At 38.1% G+C, this 17,760-nt stretch overlaps 1 protein-coding gene across 12 annotated transcripts in view; it reads right to left on the bottom strand.

Moving 5' to 3' along the window:
• Window positions 1-17,760, bottom strand: part of TCERG1 (transcription elongation regulator 1) — a 64,320-nt gene that overhangs the window by 45,197 nt on the left and 1,363 nt on the right. For 8 of the 12 annotated variants that reach the window (XR_008625444.2, XR_004671692.2, XM_034960725.3 and 5 more), the window contains exons 2-5: window positions 10,974-11,199; window positions 8,924-9,076; window positions 6,912-7,377; window positions 2,469-2,711 (exon numbers count right to left, since the gene is read on the bottom strand). Coding sequence is in view for 10 of the 12 variants with exons in the window: in XM_034960725.3 (XP_034816616.1) it covers window positions 2,469-2,711; window positions 6,912-7,377; window positions 8,924-9,076; window positions 10,974-11,199 (1,088 nt within the window). In the remaining 2 variants the exon portion in view is untranslated. The remainder of the gene's footprint in view (window positions 1-2,468; window positions 2,712-6,911; window positions 7,378-8,923; window positions 9,077-10,973; window positions 11,200-17,760) is intronic. The other 4 variants (XM_034960724.2, XM_055112749.1, XM_055112750.1 and 1 more) reach the window with 1 other exon arrangement.

The following is a 17,760-nucleotide window of genomic DNA, read 5'->3' as shown; positions in this document are numbered from 1 at the left end:
CTTCCCATTCACCTTATTGCTGAATTGAATTAAAAGGCAAAAACCAGGAGACACAAATCTCATTGTTTGTAAAACCAAAGATTTGGGGAAGAAAAAAACAAGTCTTCTTTGTCCTTGTTTTTTACTAAACACCTTGTAGGACTGAGTTAAAAGGGAAAATGAGAAAAGTGAACAAATATCAATACCAAAAAGTCTTAATAAACAAACTAATATTTGATGCTAATACATCTTTTTTTTTTTTGAGACAGAGTTTCGCTCTTGTTGCCCAGGCTGCAGTGCAATGGCGCGATCTCGGCTCACCGCAACCTCCACCTCCCAGGTTCAAGAAATTCTCCTGCCTCAGCCTCCCGAGTAGCTGGGCATGCACCACCACACCCGGCTAATTTTGTATTTTTAGTAGAGATGGGGTTTCTCCATGTTGAGGCTAGTCTCAAACTCCTGACCTCAGCTGATCCACCCACCTCGGCCTCCCAAAGTGCTGGGATTACAGGCATAAGCCACCGTGCCCAGCCTAATATATCACTTTGTATGACACTCACTCTCTCCAAAGAAATCTTAGACTATCCAATTCAAGTTCTCTTCCAACTGACCCCCAAAATGTCACTAATGGCTGCTGTTTATTGAATGCCTTCTACTGCCAAACTTCACAGGTAACTGCTTCATTTGGTGACTCAAATGGTCACCACCACCTGTCCAAATCTTTTTAATGATGGAGCAAGGATATGCTTGCTCCATATGACATCAAAATATGTCATCATATTTTGGGGAAAATATGACATCAAAATGAAGCTAGAGCCAGAGGGATTTTATTGTGAGAAACTTCTACTTTCTATAGAAATAAATTTTGCTATTGTGTACCTTTCATCCATTAGTCCTAATAAGAACCTCTAAAGAAAAGCAAAAGTTGTTCAAATGACAGCCTTTCAAAATACTTCAACAACATTATCATGCTACCTCTCAATCTTCCCTCTACAAAATGAGCAACCCCAACTCCTTCAGATCACTCAGAATCCACGATCTGGTCTTAATACTGTCCTTAACCCTAAAGCAGACCAAAATTACAAAAAGAGGTTGTGACAAATAACAGGCTATTCTCCATCTATGATTTAGTTTTCCCAGAAAAATTACACATAGAGAAAAGTATCCAGCTGCTTGTCTTAAATTTAATCTAGAAAAGGGATAATCCCTAATAGCAGGGAAAACATCTTTTGTTTTCTTTTTAAATGATTTGAATTTCTTAAACACCACATAATGGGCATTTAATTATCTAACACTACATCAACAATGTATACAAGGTTTTCCAAATTAAAAAAAAACCTGAAATTTTTGGTTTCTTTCTTGACAAGGTATATCTGAAGGTGCCCTTTTCAGAGCGGTCACAAAGAAAAAGACAACCAGTGCAATAGTGATAATTAAGATGTGTGCAAATCTAAGAAATAGCTGTATCACAACTGTATTCTTACACAGAAACGAGTATAAGAAAGTAGGAATAAGTGGATGGAATGTGAACTTGAGAGACAAGAGGCCTAAGTTCTATTCATCTTTGCTACAAACCAGCCCTGTGAACCTGACCTCTCTAAGGTACCAATACTTTCAACTATAACACAAGGAGAATGAACCATGGATCAAGGATTAAATGTGTTTGACAAAAACTAATGCATTCAAATTTGGAATGCCCAACCCTATCATTTTTAAACCCTATGGTAAGAATTCCACTCCACAATATTTCTTAATTCTTTCTCTAGTTTTAATGACTTCTCTTAAGACAATATAACACATTAATTCACCATAACAATTTAAACTTTTAAATGATGCACATTATGCTTTACTTCATAATTGTTATGAGGGAACCTTCTAGTTCCTGTTTTATATGAATTGTTTTATAGTTAAATCACTCACATTTTCTTCCCAGTATTAACATAGTTATTAAAAGCTTACTATCTGGATGTGGAGGGCACAGGCTCAAATCTCAACATCATCACTTATTAGCTATGTGACCTTGGGCAAGTAATTTAACCTGTCTGTGTACCTATCTCGTAACATGGGTTGTAAAAATTAAAGAAGTTAATGCATGTAACATGCTTACAACAGTGCACTGTATATAAATCATCCAACTTGTGTTAGCTATTGTGACGTGATTTCTCAACTTCATAAACTCAACCCTTCAAAAATATTGCATTTAGAACATTATTTACATGAAAAGATAATCATTTTTAACTCATTGAGGGCATTATCCAAAATAAGTGTAGCTTTAAATGTGGCTCTAATTTTAGGACATGTAAACAACAACAAAAAAAGGACATTTACCAAAACTTAAGAGAAAATATTGCAGTTAGCCATGAATCTTTCAAAAACGTTTCAAACAGGTGAGATTCAAGGCAAATTTCAAACGCAACAGACACATGAGAACAAACTAACTGACAATATGAAAACATAGCTGGAAAGACCATTATAATCTGTTGGTTTACCTGGAAGTGGAATTGGCATGCCAGGAAGGGGAACACGAAACGGAGGTACCATTACTGGTGGAAAAGCAGGTATTGCTGTTGTTGGCTGAGGTACTGAATGAGGAACAGCAGGAGGTAACGTCTGAGGGTGCGGCTGGGGAACGGTTTGCACAGGTGTGGCTGTAGGAGCAGGAGTTGAAACACTAACTGTAGGCGTGGCAACTGAAACAGCAGAACTTGGGGTCTGATCTTGTGTTGTGGGTGCTGATAAAAGATAAAACAAGAACATGTATCACTCCTTCATAAATCATTTTACTATATTCATTCATCATTCACACATTCAGTAATTTAAGTATTTAAGGGACCATTCTATGCACTGCAAGAAATTTGTCAAAAGGTCTCATCTTCAAGAAGCTTGAAAATAGTTAAATGAAATACAAAAATGAATACAAAGTAAAATGGGATAAACATATAGGAGTAAAAATCAAGACCCAAAGAACATTTCTAACTGTGAGAGGGTATAGAAAAGTTTATATTGGGATGCTGCGCCTTGAAAAATTAAGATTTCAACAAGAAAAAGAGCAGGAAGGGGGTAGAAGAAAAAAAAAACCAGTGAGAAAAGTATGAATAAGGCAAAGAGTAAAGAACCAAAAGGAATTGTTTAGAAAATTGAAGGCAAGCAATTAATGAGTGAAACAGTAGGCATACCAACAAAACTAGTGAGTTGTGTGGCTGGAAAGGTAGGCCAGAAGCAGAAATTAGAAACCCTTGAACAAAAGGCTAAGGAGTATGCCCTTAAACGGATAGGAAAAGGGCAGAACTTAGGTAAATATAGAGAAAATGATCTAGTAGAATACAAGACAAAATACATTAATGGTAGTTACCCTCTGTGTATGCCTCTTTCACATTTTACTATTAATATATATGTTTTGTTAGACTTTGAACTTTTTATAAGAATGCATTCACATTATTTATGTGATTTCATGAAGGTAAATGGGTATATAGCAAACTAAAGGTTCCTGTATGGAAGAGTAATAAACAGGTTTCATTTGATGAATTAACCTCACAGATGCATAGGAAGAAAATAACAGAAAAAGATAAGCAAATAACTAATGACTAACTGGATATGAATGAATGGAATCAAAAACAACTCAGGTTTATCTCATTATTTTAAAAAAATGAAATTTTTTTAAACTGAGGTTTCCATCGTGAGAGACCAGGAAAATGTGAAATTCAGGATCATTTGGGTTCTGCTAACACATTATTTTTAAATATCGAAAATAAAACATCCCATTCCTAGTAATTGCATTTAAAATCAAACTAAAAACTAAAATCCTTATTTCACACTTTTCAGTTTCAATTCTCATATGTTACAAAACAATTTTGTTATTTATTCATAACCCATCTAGTTCCAAAATAAAATTCATTTTGGTAATTCTTTGGTAACAAATACTTCATCTTTTTTTGATGTAAAGAAAAAAATGTCTACCTGTATTGGACTAAGAATGAATTTGTCAAATGAAATAAAATGAAAACAGTGCTTTCCCAATCTTTATGCCAACTTTGTTCTAAACAAAAGCACACTATTTAATACAAATCACGCAATAATCCAACTGACAACAAAATCTGTCAGTATCTTTTTCTAGCTTCTAATAATGAAAAACTCACTTAGGCTGGGAAGATGTGAGCAATTTCATACTTGTTAATGAGGGACTCACCTTGGCTAAATAGACAGCAGGGCCAAACAAGTATCTTCAGGGGCCCAGGAATGAATTGTTGGTCTAGCATAGACCTAGCCTTAGGGTACAGTATCATATTAATATAATTTTATAACAGTGTGAAAAATACAAAGTACATGCAACATTTGCCCAGTCCCATACATATACCATTTAGCATTTGTAATCTACTATAATGGCTGAAAATGTATCTGGTCATTGTTCTCAACTTCCCTGAGAAGTAGGATTTCTTCATCATTTTTCACAAACTTGCACAAAATGAGTTTATGCTCAACTGGGATTAAAATATATTCTTAATTTTTAGTCCCATTTACCCCACAGATCTATACTGTAGCTCAGAAAATTAAATTTTAAATATTATTATAGTATTCAGATAATTGCTAAAATTGTGATCCAAAGTACTATAGTACTTATAATAAATAAGGGCATCAAATTTCAAGTGGAAAAGAACACCAATGGAGATGACAAAAAATATTTACAACCCATTCCTCTTACTTTCCAGCACAGCATTTTCTGAATTTGATTAGCAGCCATGAGTCACGACAGGAAAAGAACAAAAGCAATAAAATAATGGGAAACTGGGAGAATGGTATCTAAGACTCCAGTGGGTAAATTCCTACTAACTTCATTTGCTAAAGTAGCTAGTGAAGCACTAGGCCTCAAAATATACTAACCCAGCCTCGGATCTTAACTAAAAAAGACAAGTGACTATATATAATAGATGGAGAAATATTAAGATTGCAGTAAGACAACACTTTATGATACTAAATCAAGTAAAATAAAAACACACACTGGAATACGTAGACAACATCAAAATTGATGTTTAAAAGCAGTAAAAAGAATATGATTTTGCTATTTTATAGTTCTGGGAATAAAGTCCTCCCAATCACTGAAGAGTAAAGCAAAACTGACAAACAAGACACAAGACAGCTATGAGCTTACTGACACACTACTCTGAAAACAGACATGGACTATATATAGTATGGTTAAATTATCTAGCTCATCACCTTTCCTAAAACAAAATGAAGCACTACTATTTCTCCTTTCTAAGAACGCAGGAAAGAAAATGTAAGCAACACAGAGCCTCCACATAAAACTACATTGCTTTTATTAATCCCCTTCTCCCATTACTGCCACAGGTCTCCCATAAAAACTGGTAGTCTCCTGCCTTGCCACAGAGGTTTGGGAAGCACTAAACCTATAAAAAGGTAACAACCCTTAACAAACTAGCTAGTATGACTGTTATACTTTCATATCAAATTTCACCTTCGCTACAAAAGCAAACAGATTTGTAAAACTCCATTCACATTTTCCTGTTCAGTACATTCCCCCGCTACAAAATGTCTAAAAACCATTAAGAGGATCTTTAAAGGCTATCCCCATATTATATGTACCTTACTTGACTGCTTCAGTTGCTTTTTATCAATAAAATAAATTCAAATTTGAAGCCAATGTGAATTAATTTCTCTCTTATACGTATTTCTTACACACTAATAATTCCCAAGTCCCTGAAGTAATCACAAAAAAACCCCACATTTTTTCTTTATTCTTATCAATTATCCTGGTAGTAAAATAATACAAATTAAAATCACACTGTAGGGACAGCTGTGTATCTTCAGACAAGTGCCATTAACAAATAATCAAATAAAAAAATCATTATTTAAGTACTTTCGGGCTTAGTCTCAACCTGCAAGGTAAGGAGCAACATCCATATATTAATACAAAAAAAAAAAGAAAGAAACCCCCCAAAAAGAAAGCAATATTGTCACATTAATAACAATCTTTTAAGCAAATTAACAGCTGTCTCCCTCTCTTAATCTCTGAAATCTGCTATTAATCGACTCTCACCTTTTCAGAAAAGATCTACTCTTTGGGCCTCTGTGAGTTTACACCTGAAAATTCTCCTGCCTTTCTGACTGCTCCCTTCTATGGCAACTCCTCAATTCACCTACTCGCATCCCAGTCTAGAAACTATTCTAAAAGAGATTACTGAGAAGCTCCTAATAAACCTCCCTTATTTCATCACCACCCAAAAAACCAACACCAAAAAAAATCCTCCAAAATACTGCATTTATACAGGCCCCCAGTGCCTGTCTCACCTATTTGCCTAGTTCTTAAGACCCTTCAAAAAAAAACACCCTCTCACCTCAGAAGTTTCCTAAAAACCCATAAACTACATTTATCATTTTCCTGACCTTTATTCATGTTGCTTCTCCTACCTGAAAATCCTTTCCTTACCTGTGAACCTGCTTAAACCCTACTCCGTTTCCTTCATGATAAATACCCATGTAGTCCACCCACTCATTTATCCACTTCTCAAATTCTTACATCTTTCTCACTGTATAGTTTTGCACACCAATATCTAATTGTTTAACACGTGTTATTCTTGCCTCCTCGATTAGGAATACTGGAAACTGTAAGGCAGGGACCAAGACTTACACTTATTTTGCAAACCCACAATGCCCGGCATTACTGTTGGCCAAGTGGAACAGCTAACTTTGCACTTTCTCAATTTAGCTTCATAAACCGCAACTGGGCAAATAATTTCTCCTGTTAATATAAATTCCTGTTTTCCTCTAACCCAAAAGTTTTAGTGTCAAAAATGTATTTTAAATAATTCTGGTATTAAAGGATAATACCAGAAACACTGGGATCAATATGAAATGTAGTCCCCTACTTGTTCATGTCTCTAGCCCCTATATAAAAACACATGCTGAGTGGTACTCACTTGATACTGTCTGCGCAACTGAAGTAGCAGTTGTTGTGGTAGAAGTGGTAGAGGAAGGGGTGGATGATGATGTTGAAGTGGATACTGCAGGTGCTGGGCTACTGGTCGTAGGGGTGGAAGCTCCAACTGCTTGTGCTTGCACTTGTGCCTGGACCTGGGCCTGGACCTGAGCCTGGGCCTGGGCCTGGGCCTGGGCCTGAGCTTGTGCCTGAGCCTGAGCCTGGGCCTGGGCTTGGGCTTGGGCCTGGGCCTGGGCCTGCGCCTGGGCCTGGGCCTGAGCCTGAGCCTGGGCCTGAGCTTGTGCCTGGGCCTGAGCCTGCGCCTGGGCCTGAGCCTGCGCCTGGGCCTGAGCCTGAACCTGTGCCTGGGCTGCAAGCATAGGTGTCAGTTCTGATTGCTGAATAACCTTAACTCCATCTGGCTTGGTCCATGCAGATTCACGTGTCCGAGCATTATAATAATAAACCTGCAGCGGAAGCAAAAATCAATGGTATCATAAAATCTGTCAATTATTATTAAAAACAAGAATGGAACCATATTTTATCTTTAAAGCTATTTAAAAATAACGTAGGGCCAGGCGTGGTGGCTCATGCCTGTAATCCCAGCACTTTGGGAGGCAGAGGCAGGTGGATCACTTGAGGTCAGGAGTTCGAGACCAGCCTGGCCAAAATGGTGAAACCCCATCTCTACTAAAAATATTAAAAAATTAGCCAGGTGTGGTGGCGGGCACCTGTAATCCCAGCTACTCGGGAGGCTGAGGCAAAAGAATCACTTGAACCCAGGAAGTGGAGGCTGCAGTGTGCCGAGATCGTACCACTGCGCTCCAGCCTGGGCGACAGAGGGAGACTCCATCTCAAAAATAAAAAATAGCTGGGCACGGTGGCTCACACCTGTAATCCCAGCACTTTGGGAGGCTGAAGTGAGCAGATCACCTGAGGTCAGGAGTTTGAGACCAACCTGGCCAACATGGTAAAACCCCGTCTCTACTAAAAATACAAAAATTTAGCTAGACGTGATGGCAGGCGCCTGTAATCCCAGCTACTTGGGAGGCTGAGGAAGGAGAATCACTTGAACCCGGGAGGCGGAGGTTGCAGTGAACCAAAGATCACACCACTGCACTCCAGGCTGGGTGACAGCGCGAGACTCCATCTCAAAAACAAAAAAATAAAAAATAAAATAAAATAAAATAACTTAGGGCCAGGCACAGTGGCTCACGCCTGTAATCCCAGCACTATGGGAGGCCAAGGCGGGTGGGATTACCTGAGGTCAAGAGTTCGAGACCAGCCTGGCCAACATGGTGAAACCCTGTCTCTATTAAAAATACAAAAATTAGCTGGGCATGATGGCAGGTGCCTGTAACTCCAGCTACTCAGGAGGGTGAGGCAGGAGAACTGCTTGAACCCAGGAGGCAGAGGTTGCAGTGAACCAACATTGCACTACTGCTCTCCAGCCTGGGCGACAGGGTGAAACTTCCGTCTCAAAAAACAAAAACAAAACAACAAAAATAGGTAATTCCACCCCACAGCCCAATTTTCTATAATGAGCACAAAGGAAAACCCATGTTATGTTTTATGCAGAAATTCAACATAACAGACCTGAGACAGCTATCTGTAGAAAGCCCTGCTGACCCTTATCTGGAGTCCGAGAACTTGGATTTCAGGAGGGTTGACATTCCCTTACTGATAAGAATGGCTCGATGTGCCTAAACCAGCTATGCTGAACACCTGCTTTCCTTCTAGGAGCCTGGAATTTGGTATGTGCTAGGCAGATGGTACCAATGTGACCAGAAGCTTCCAGAATCACAGGTAAATGTGTGTTAGCACTCCAGGCAACCTTATATATCTGCTGCACAAAAACTGAATCCAGTCAGCTTCTCCTGAAGTCTTACCCCATTCCCTGCTCACCCAGGGCTCATTCTTAAATGACAGTATCACTGATCTCAATCTGCCAGAACTCTTTAAGTTTTACTCCTCTGTCAACAAATGACAACTTAAATATATTTTATTATTTACCTTCCCATCTGGAGTTTTATTTTCAACCCATATCTCCTCCGTAGGAGGTAGTGCTGGAGTACCAGGAGCAGTCACAGGAGGCATTCCTGGTGGAAACATCATACCCGGAGGAGGAGGCATGGAACTCATGGGAGGAGGCATGAAAGGTGGTCTCTGTTAATTCACAAAAACAGTAATGGTCACTTTAATTACTTTTCCTCCAAATTATTACTGAATTCTATTCAAAAGTCAAACACTGTAAGAGAAACTAGTTTTATAGTCTATTCAAACACATTCACCTGTCATAGAAGCAAAATGTCTGCAACAAAAATTACCAAACAAACTAGAAAGAAACACATCAAACTACTAATAGTGGTCAACTCTGGGTTATAACACTGTCAGTGAATTCTGCTTTCTTCTTTCTACATGATCTGATTTTCACACACAGGGCGCTGGATTACTTTTTTTAAAAAATTGATTTTTATATCCTGTTTTAATACCAGGCACATCACTGTCTCCACAGCTTCCTGAAGAATCCTTCAAGAAAAAGTTTTCACTGTGCATAAAAATGAGTTTCAAAATTAAAAATTTGACATTATGACATTATAAAAACATTCTGAGCAGGGATTTAAAAGATTTCCTCTATAAGCTGTAAGTAACATTAAAATTCAATTATCAAAAGCAGCTTAATCTGGATAATGGAACTCAAACTATGCTAATAGTGTGAAGCTGTACTTTATTTTCCTAAAAATGTCTTTCCCATACTCCAATCTTTGCTGGATTCAGTTGAGTATCTTTCAAGCGTCAGCACACCAGATCTAGGTTATATAAAATATCTATCCCAAACATGTTTCATGAGCCCTTGGCTGAAAATCACTTGGACTTAATATAAAGCCACACAATTATCCAAGACCAAGAAAGGCATGACATTAGAAAGTATCTCAGCACAACATTTGATATATTTCAATGAGAGGGTTACATTAGTCCGTTACATTTTATAATACTCCAAAGTAGGTTTAACTCTTAAAGTCACAAATTAGAACAAATTCACGTTAAAGATTATACCAGAATAAGTTAAAAAACTATTTCTTATTCTAACCTTGAAGCAAATATAAAACCATTTAACAGTGTGTTTAAAGGAAGGAGAGGCTATATGTTATTAGGAAGGCCATAAAATTATTAAGCCAAGTATTAAAACCTGCCTCTTCCATAACCACAACCCTATCTAAACAGAATTAACATCACTTAAATGGCACATCATTGTCTTCTTCCATTTTTAGTATGATTCATTCTTCACTGTCTAAGCTAATGGAAGGCAGATGATACCACTATATTTATTTGGTTTCAGAATTATACAGACTAAACTAAGAAAACATAGATACATACTCAAAAAGAATACAATCCCAAAATGAGACATTTGAGAGTTGATACCTTCATGACCTCACTTCAGACAGTAAGTCTGGATCCACTGGAGAAGGATCTATGCCCCAAGTTAAAATACCATAAATGTTTTTATTTAAAGAAATCCCATAATAAATCGTTTTCAAAAAGAGTAAGATAACCCTATTTTCCCCCCCAGGGGAGAAAAAAAATTCAACTATGTGCTTATAAAATGTGTTTGCTGTCACTTTCCAGATTCTATCCTAGGCAACATTTCCAGGAAGAAGACTTACTCAGGAATATATACACATATATTTTTAGACTTGCTGGCAACATATATCATTGAAAATAAATTTTCTCCACTCAAAAATATCTTAAAATTTCAAACTTCATTTCCCATAAGAAGATGCATTACTAAAGCCAATTCACAGACCTAAAGGTAGGTAAAAACTATTGAATCCTGGTTTTATACACATACTTCTCTATCACCATCTAAAGTCCTATTCTGAATTTCCATAGTAATTACTGCTACCACTAATTCAGAAGAAACATATTAATATATGGATCTTCTCTTTAGCTCCCATTTTCCTATAAACTGAAACTATTTAAGAATGTAAGTTTTTAACTCAAAACCCATATATAATATTGATAATGATGCCAACAAAGAAATGGCAACCTCTACATTCTTTACCTGGAGGTGTGGAGGGCCCATAGGTGGAGGTATCCCTCCTGGAGGAGGCATTGGTGGCATATTAGGATCAAAAGGAGGACGTCCAAAGGGCGGCCGTGGTGGTGGAGGAGGGCCTCGCATCATACCAAAAGGTGGAGGAGGTCGCATCAGAGGTGGTGGGCCTCGCATCACTGCATTTGGTGGGGGAGCCGGACCTCGGAACCTCAAGGCCTGCTGTTGGGCCATCCTGCATGGGAAAGCAAGGAATAAATTTTTCTTTCTTAAAATTACAAAAATGTAGCTACTGATCTCTAATTACATCCATCAAATTTAAAAGGTTCTTAAGTCTAAGTGGAGTTGGAAAGTCATCATTTTGCAACCGTCATGATAAAAACTACATCAATGGGCCGGGTGCAGTGGCTCACACCTGTAATCCCAGCACTTTGGGAGGTGAAGGCAGGTGGATCACCTGAGGTCAGGAGTTTGAGACCAACCTCGCCAACATGGTGAAACCCCATCTCTACTAAAAATACAAAAATTAGCCAGGTATGGAGGCACACGCCTGTAATTCCTGCTATTGGGGAGGCTGAGGCAGGAGAATCACTTGAACCCGCAAGGCAGAGGTTGCAATGAGCCAAGATCAAGCCACTGCACTCCTGCCTGGGCGACACAGCAAGGCTCCATCTCAAAAAACAAACAAACAAACAAAAAAAACAAAAAAAAAACTTACATCAATGGATGATCTAGTTTTGGATGAATGATCAATGGATGCCGAGTCTAGGCAAAAATTTAGACAAGAGGGTTATCTGATGGTCTTAAAGTATTTACCCACATGCTGCTTAAAGTTGCAAGAAAGGATGAAAAAAAAAAACACTCTACGTAATCTACGTAATAAGGAAATTAGGCAATACCTTGACCTGGTGATCAAAACTAATTATCATCTAAGAAGGACAGATAGATAATGTGTGACTGAGAGGGACAAGACATCACCTATTACGACCAAAAATGTATAACCTCAATCTAACAATGAGGAAAGTATCAGACAAACTCAGAATAAGGAAGTAATGTTCTTTTTCTTTTTTTTTTTTTTTTTTTTTTTGAGACCAAGTCTCACTCTGTTGCCAGGCTGGAGTACAGTGGCATGATCTCGGCTCACTGCAACCTCCGCCTCCCGGGTTCAACCAATTCTTCTCCCAAGTAGCTGGGACTACAGGCATGCACCACCATGCCCGGCTAATTTTTTTTTTTTGTATTTGAGTAGAGATGGGGTTTCACCATGCTGGCAATGGTCTTGATCTCCTGACCTCACGATCTGCCCTCCTCGGCCTCCCAAAGTGCTAGGATTATAGGCATGAGCCACAGCGCCTGGCCGGAAGGAATGTTCTATTAAAAGGGGGATGTGTATTCTTCAGAAACGTCAATGTTATCCATAAAAGACAAAGAAATGTTGTGGAAATGCTCCAGATTAAAAAAGGTTAAAGAGTCATAACAACACAATTTTTTTTTTTTTTTTTTTTTTTTTAGAGACAGGGTTTCACCATGTTGGCAAGGCTGGTCTCGAACTCCTGACCTCAGGCGATCTGCACACCTCAGCTTCCCAAAGTACTGGGATTACATGCGTGAGCCACCACGCTCGGCCAATAACAACACAATTTTAACTCTAGATTGGATTCTGTACTAACAGAAGGAAATGCCATACAGGGCATTGCCAGATCAACTGACAACACTGGAATATGCACAACAGATTAAAGTATTATATCATTACAAATTTATGAAGTTGATAATTAGGCTGTAGTTAAGTAAAATAATATCTCTATTCTTAGAAAATACTGAAGTATTGAAGGGTAAAAAGCCATAGGTATACCTTACCCTCACAGTTCAGAATAACAAAGAGGATGCATGTGTGCACGCAAATAGTAAAGCAGAAGAGGTAAAATATTAACATTGAATAACACCCTAGCTTTATTTTTGCGACATTTTGTAAATTTGAAATTACTTCCAAAGTTTTTAAAGGGGGCAGGGGGGTCACTTAGCAGATCATTAGTAGTCTCTACCTAAAGGGAAAGCCTTTCCCTGTAGGGCACACTGCCCCACCACCCCTCACTCTCAACACCCTAATGTATTTTCTCCATAGCATTTAAGCAAATAAGTAATATCACATGAGATAGTATTACCTATCTCTTCCCCCAAGTGCTTTTGTAAAGAGAATTATTAACTCTTAAAAGTGCTTACTATGAGCCAGGCAGTGCTTGCTCTAAGCTCTTTTCAAAAATTAAGTCTTTCAATCATCAAAACAACCCAATGAGATGGATACTATTAATCTCAGTTTATAGATAAAGAACTAAAGCAAAGAAGTCACTTGTCCAAGGCCACACAACTGGTTCAGTACTAAAGCCAGGATTCAGGTGGCCCACGGTGGCTCGCGCCTGTAATCCCAGCACTTTGGTGGCCAAGGCAGGCAGATCATTTGAAGCCAGGAGTTCAGCATCAACCTGGCCAACATGGTGAAACCCCATCTCTACTAAAAATACAAAAAAATTAGCCGGGCATGGTGGTGCATGCCTGTAATCTCAGCTACTTGGGAGGCGGAGGCAGAAGAATTGCTTGAGCCTGGGAAGTGGAGGTTGCAGTGAGCCGAGATTGTGCCACTGCACTCCAGCCTGGGCAACAGAGCAAGACTCTGTCTCAATAATAAATAAATAAAGAAAATAAAGAGAGGATTCAAACACAGGCAAATGCTCCTTCAGAGTAGGAATTGTGTTCACTCTTGTATCCCTAGCACATAGATCTGTACATAGTAGGGCTCAATAAATATTAGTATTAGTATTTGTTGCAGGAACCACTGAATACCTAGGTGATACAGTACCCAAACTACCTTACAAGTAGGGTATGCAGGATCTTAAAAAAATTATTTTTACAATTCCACCCATTTACCGAGTACCTATCATGGTATTCCCAGTAGCTACTATACATCTACATTATACATAAAAAACCTACATTTCTGTCCTCAAGAGAGGAATTAACAATTATATTCTTTATATATTTGAAAATAATCATTCTTATAGTCTCTCGTTACCAGGCTCTTTCAACTTTCTGACATTTTTCAACCCTCTGCTTATAGATTACCCTTTGAACTTTCTCTAAATTTACCACATCATAGTTCAATTCTGACACACACCAAAAAAATCCTAATAAAGAATCAATTTAGGCCAGGAGCAGTGGCTCATGCCTGTAATCTCAGCACTTTGGGAGGCAGAGGTGGGCAGATCACTTGAAGCCAGGAGTTCGAGACCAGCCTGGCCAACATAGCAAAACCCTGTGTCTATTAAAAATACAAAAATTAGCCAAGCATGGTGGTGCACGCCTGTAGCCTCAGCTACTTGAGAGGTTGAGGCATGACAATCACTCAAACCCAGGAGGCAGAGGTTGCAGTGAGCTGATATTGCACCATCGCATTCCAGCCTGGGCAAGACAGCGAGACTCAAGTCTCAAAAAAATTAAAAAATTAAAAAAAAAACAACAATTTGCCTTCTGGACTTGTTTACAGTCCTGGTGTAATCCTTGTTATACCAGGACTGTAAACAAGTCCAGAACTACTACACCAAGTATATTTAATCAAATTTGCAAATGATCCTACAATCCAAAGGTTAGAAAATACGAGTTAAAAAGGAATATGGGCCGGACGCCCCCCGGTGGCTCATGCCTGTAATCCTAGCACTTTGGGAGGCCAAGGTGGTGGATCACCTGAGGTCAGAAATTCGAGACCATCCTGGCCAACATAGTGAAACCCCCACTCTACTAAAAATACAGAAATTAGCCGGGTGTGGTGGTGCTTGCCTGTAATCCCAGCTACTCAAGAGGCTGAGGCAGGAGAACAGCAGGAACCTGAGAGGTGGAGGCTGCAGTAAGCCAAGATCACACCACTGCACTTCAGCCTGGGAGACAGAGCAAGACATTGTCTTAAAAGAAAAAAAAAAAAAAGGAATATGGATTGCATCAAAATAATCAGAAGGTCTTTTTCAAATTATATGCATCCCCAAAAGACAGAGGCCACTGTTACTGAAGGAATGTCCAACCTTTTAGGGCAAAAAAAAGTTAACCACCAAGGAAAGACACTCTTTCAGGCTTGAGTTAATAATGTACCCTACTCTTAGATTTTCTTTCCATCTGCCTCTCCTTTTTTCAAAAAGTCTACAGTATTCATTTCTGTACAATTTCATACTTCCTGGTTACAGCTTGAAGTTAAGCATTTAAGATCCAGAACCATAAAAAAGCCCTGTTAGGACTCCGTCTTCTGTTGTCAGGCTAGTTACATAATTTCTGAGCCTTGAGTTTCCTCAGATGTGAATGAGTAAGGAACAGAAAAGGTATCTGATATCTCTGTTCAATGAGATAATCTCGGTGAAACATTTAGGGTGGTAGCTGGTACACAGTAAACTACTTCAACTATCATTACTTTCATTCCCCCACAAAACCTAGCAGTGTTTATCTGTAAAAGGCATTTCATTATTAATTTGTTATGGTTTTCAAAAGTCTGCCACTAAAATGGTGACAAAATTCACATAATTTCCTTTTTTGAATAGCCTAAAGTTGCCATTTTCTGATGTTAATTACGCACAGAACATGGGCTGGGCTCTTTATATTATACTGCTTCATCACAACAACCTCACCAGAACCTGCAATGAGGATTAAATGAGCTAATAATAAAGTACTTGGAATAGTGCTTAGTATGTAAGTGCCATCTAAGTTATTAGCTATCATTACTGTTTCTGTAACATTAGGACAGTAATAGTACTGGTAAGTGTTAAATAATATTAATATTAGTAATGTTAGCTACTATTACTATAATTATTATATCAGGCCCTGTATAACCTGGCCCACATTAACCTTTCCACAAATTCTAGTCTTTTCCTTTAAATATTTCAAGTTTATTACTTTGAAGCCTCTGCACCTGTTCTCTTTGCCGAGCATGTTCTTCCCCAGATTTTCACATAACTAGCTCCTTCTCATTACTCAGCCTCTAGTTCAAATGTCACCTCAAACTGCTTTCCCACTTCTGGCCTCTACAGGCCCTCTCAGGATCATTATTCCTAATTTGAGTTTTCGATTATGATAAATGCTATGAAGAAATCTCCCATTTACTTCTCTATTATCTTTAGCCACTAGTATATAGTTCCCTTTAGTATACTGTTGCAACACATTAAAACACATTATTGTTTTAATAATGATAGTAAAGTTCCTATATACCAGCATGGTTATACAGACATTATCCATATTAACTCTTAATCCTCACTACAGCCCAATAAGGTAAGTTTGACACCATTTTTACAGAGGAAATGATAGCACAGAAAAATAATTTTCTTAAGGCAGCTAGTCAGTGATAACACCAGAATATTCTTATCCTCATTTTATAGATAAGGAAATTTAGATTGCAAGTATCTTAAGTATTGATAGGTAAACAAAGGCTCTAGGGAAAGGATCTATACAAATGACTCTGGAAGTTACTTTAATGGTATTTGGAACGTCTATAAATTTTCCATCTATTGTGATTTGCATTCCTACCACTTACAACCTTTCTGAAAAACAAAAGCCTACTTGCATGAATAGAAGGAACAAAAATATTTCACAAGAACATCATGGAAATACAAACATAAGGTATTTTTCTATAATAGAAGTTGTCTATCCAGATACGCAATCTCCTCAATGCTAAAGACAATACTTTAACTGGTGGGGCAAGAAATAAAAAGATGCTACCGATATATGGGGGCAAATTGTATAAACTATGATTGAGGGAACCTGAGGTTTAGTCCAGACCCTGCCAACTACCCAGTGACCTTGTGTAAGTCACTTCACACTTACAGGCAGATTTAATCATTTGATGTGGTTGATTTCATTTACAATTTAGATGGCTCTTACTTAAGCTGGAAGCTCCTGCAGGACAAACCTCTTTTTTCGGTCTGGTTCAGGGCACTATTGCCAGCACCTAGGTCAGCAACTGTCATGTAGCACACAATAAATGTCGGCCCAATAAGTGAAGTATCTTTAAATCTCCTATCTTCATTTATTTACAACATAACTACAGAACATCTCATTTGCCAGGCGGTTATGACAGACACACCATGAAGTACATTCAGGTTACAAATATAATGCAAAAATTAAGCCCCAACTTCTGCCATCAAAGAGGCCACATACACACCTAATTTCATGAGAAATGCTAAAATAAAGATCTGTACAGTATGCTCTGCAAGCAACTTCCAATCCAAGAGGCTACGTTATAAAATATTTGCAACAGGGCAAATTCATTTGCAAATTAAAGCCCTATTCAAATCAGTTGTGCAACAGTGTCTAGACTATTAATAAAGCCTAAACGGCTTTATTAATAAGGATTTTTTTTAAAGCTTTAGAAAGATACTTTCTAAAATGCAAAAGAATGTTCCCTAATAAATCCATCTGAAACTAGCTAAGTAACCTCCCTTTAAGATCGAAATCAGGAATAAACTTGGCATCGCTAATATTTAAAGATGCTGACAATTCACCTTGATCACTCATTAATACTGTATACATATGGAGTTTAAAGGATTTCAGATTCATCTCTGAAATAAAACAAAATTTCATTTCTGCCAAAGTGGAGATTTGTGTGTGCGACCATACAGAATCTGAAAGGCATTTTCCTCTTCTAAAACCTTGAATAACAATAGCCATTTCCTTACACAATTTCATCTTAAGTTCTAGACAGTATCAACCGAGTCTTCATAATCTACACTGCTCTTTTTCATTTTCAAACGTTGACAATAGCACAATTCAGAAT

The sequence above is a fragment of the Pan paniscus genome, chromosome 4 (genome assembly GCF_029289425.2).
Source record: "Pan paniscus chromosome 4, NHGRI_mPanPan1-v2.0_pri, whole genome shotgun sequence".
Lineage (NCBI taxonomy): Eukaryota > Metazoa > Chordata > Mammalia > Primates > Hominidae > Pan > Pan paniscus.
The sequence above is the reverse complement of the archived record's forward strand: the minus strand, read 5'-3'. Positions and strand labels throughout refer to the sequence as shown.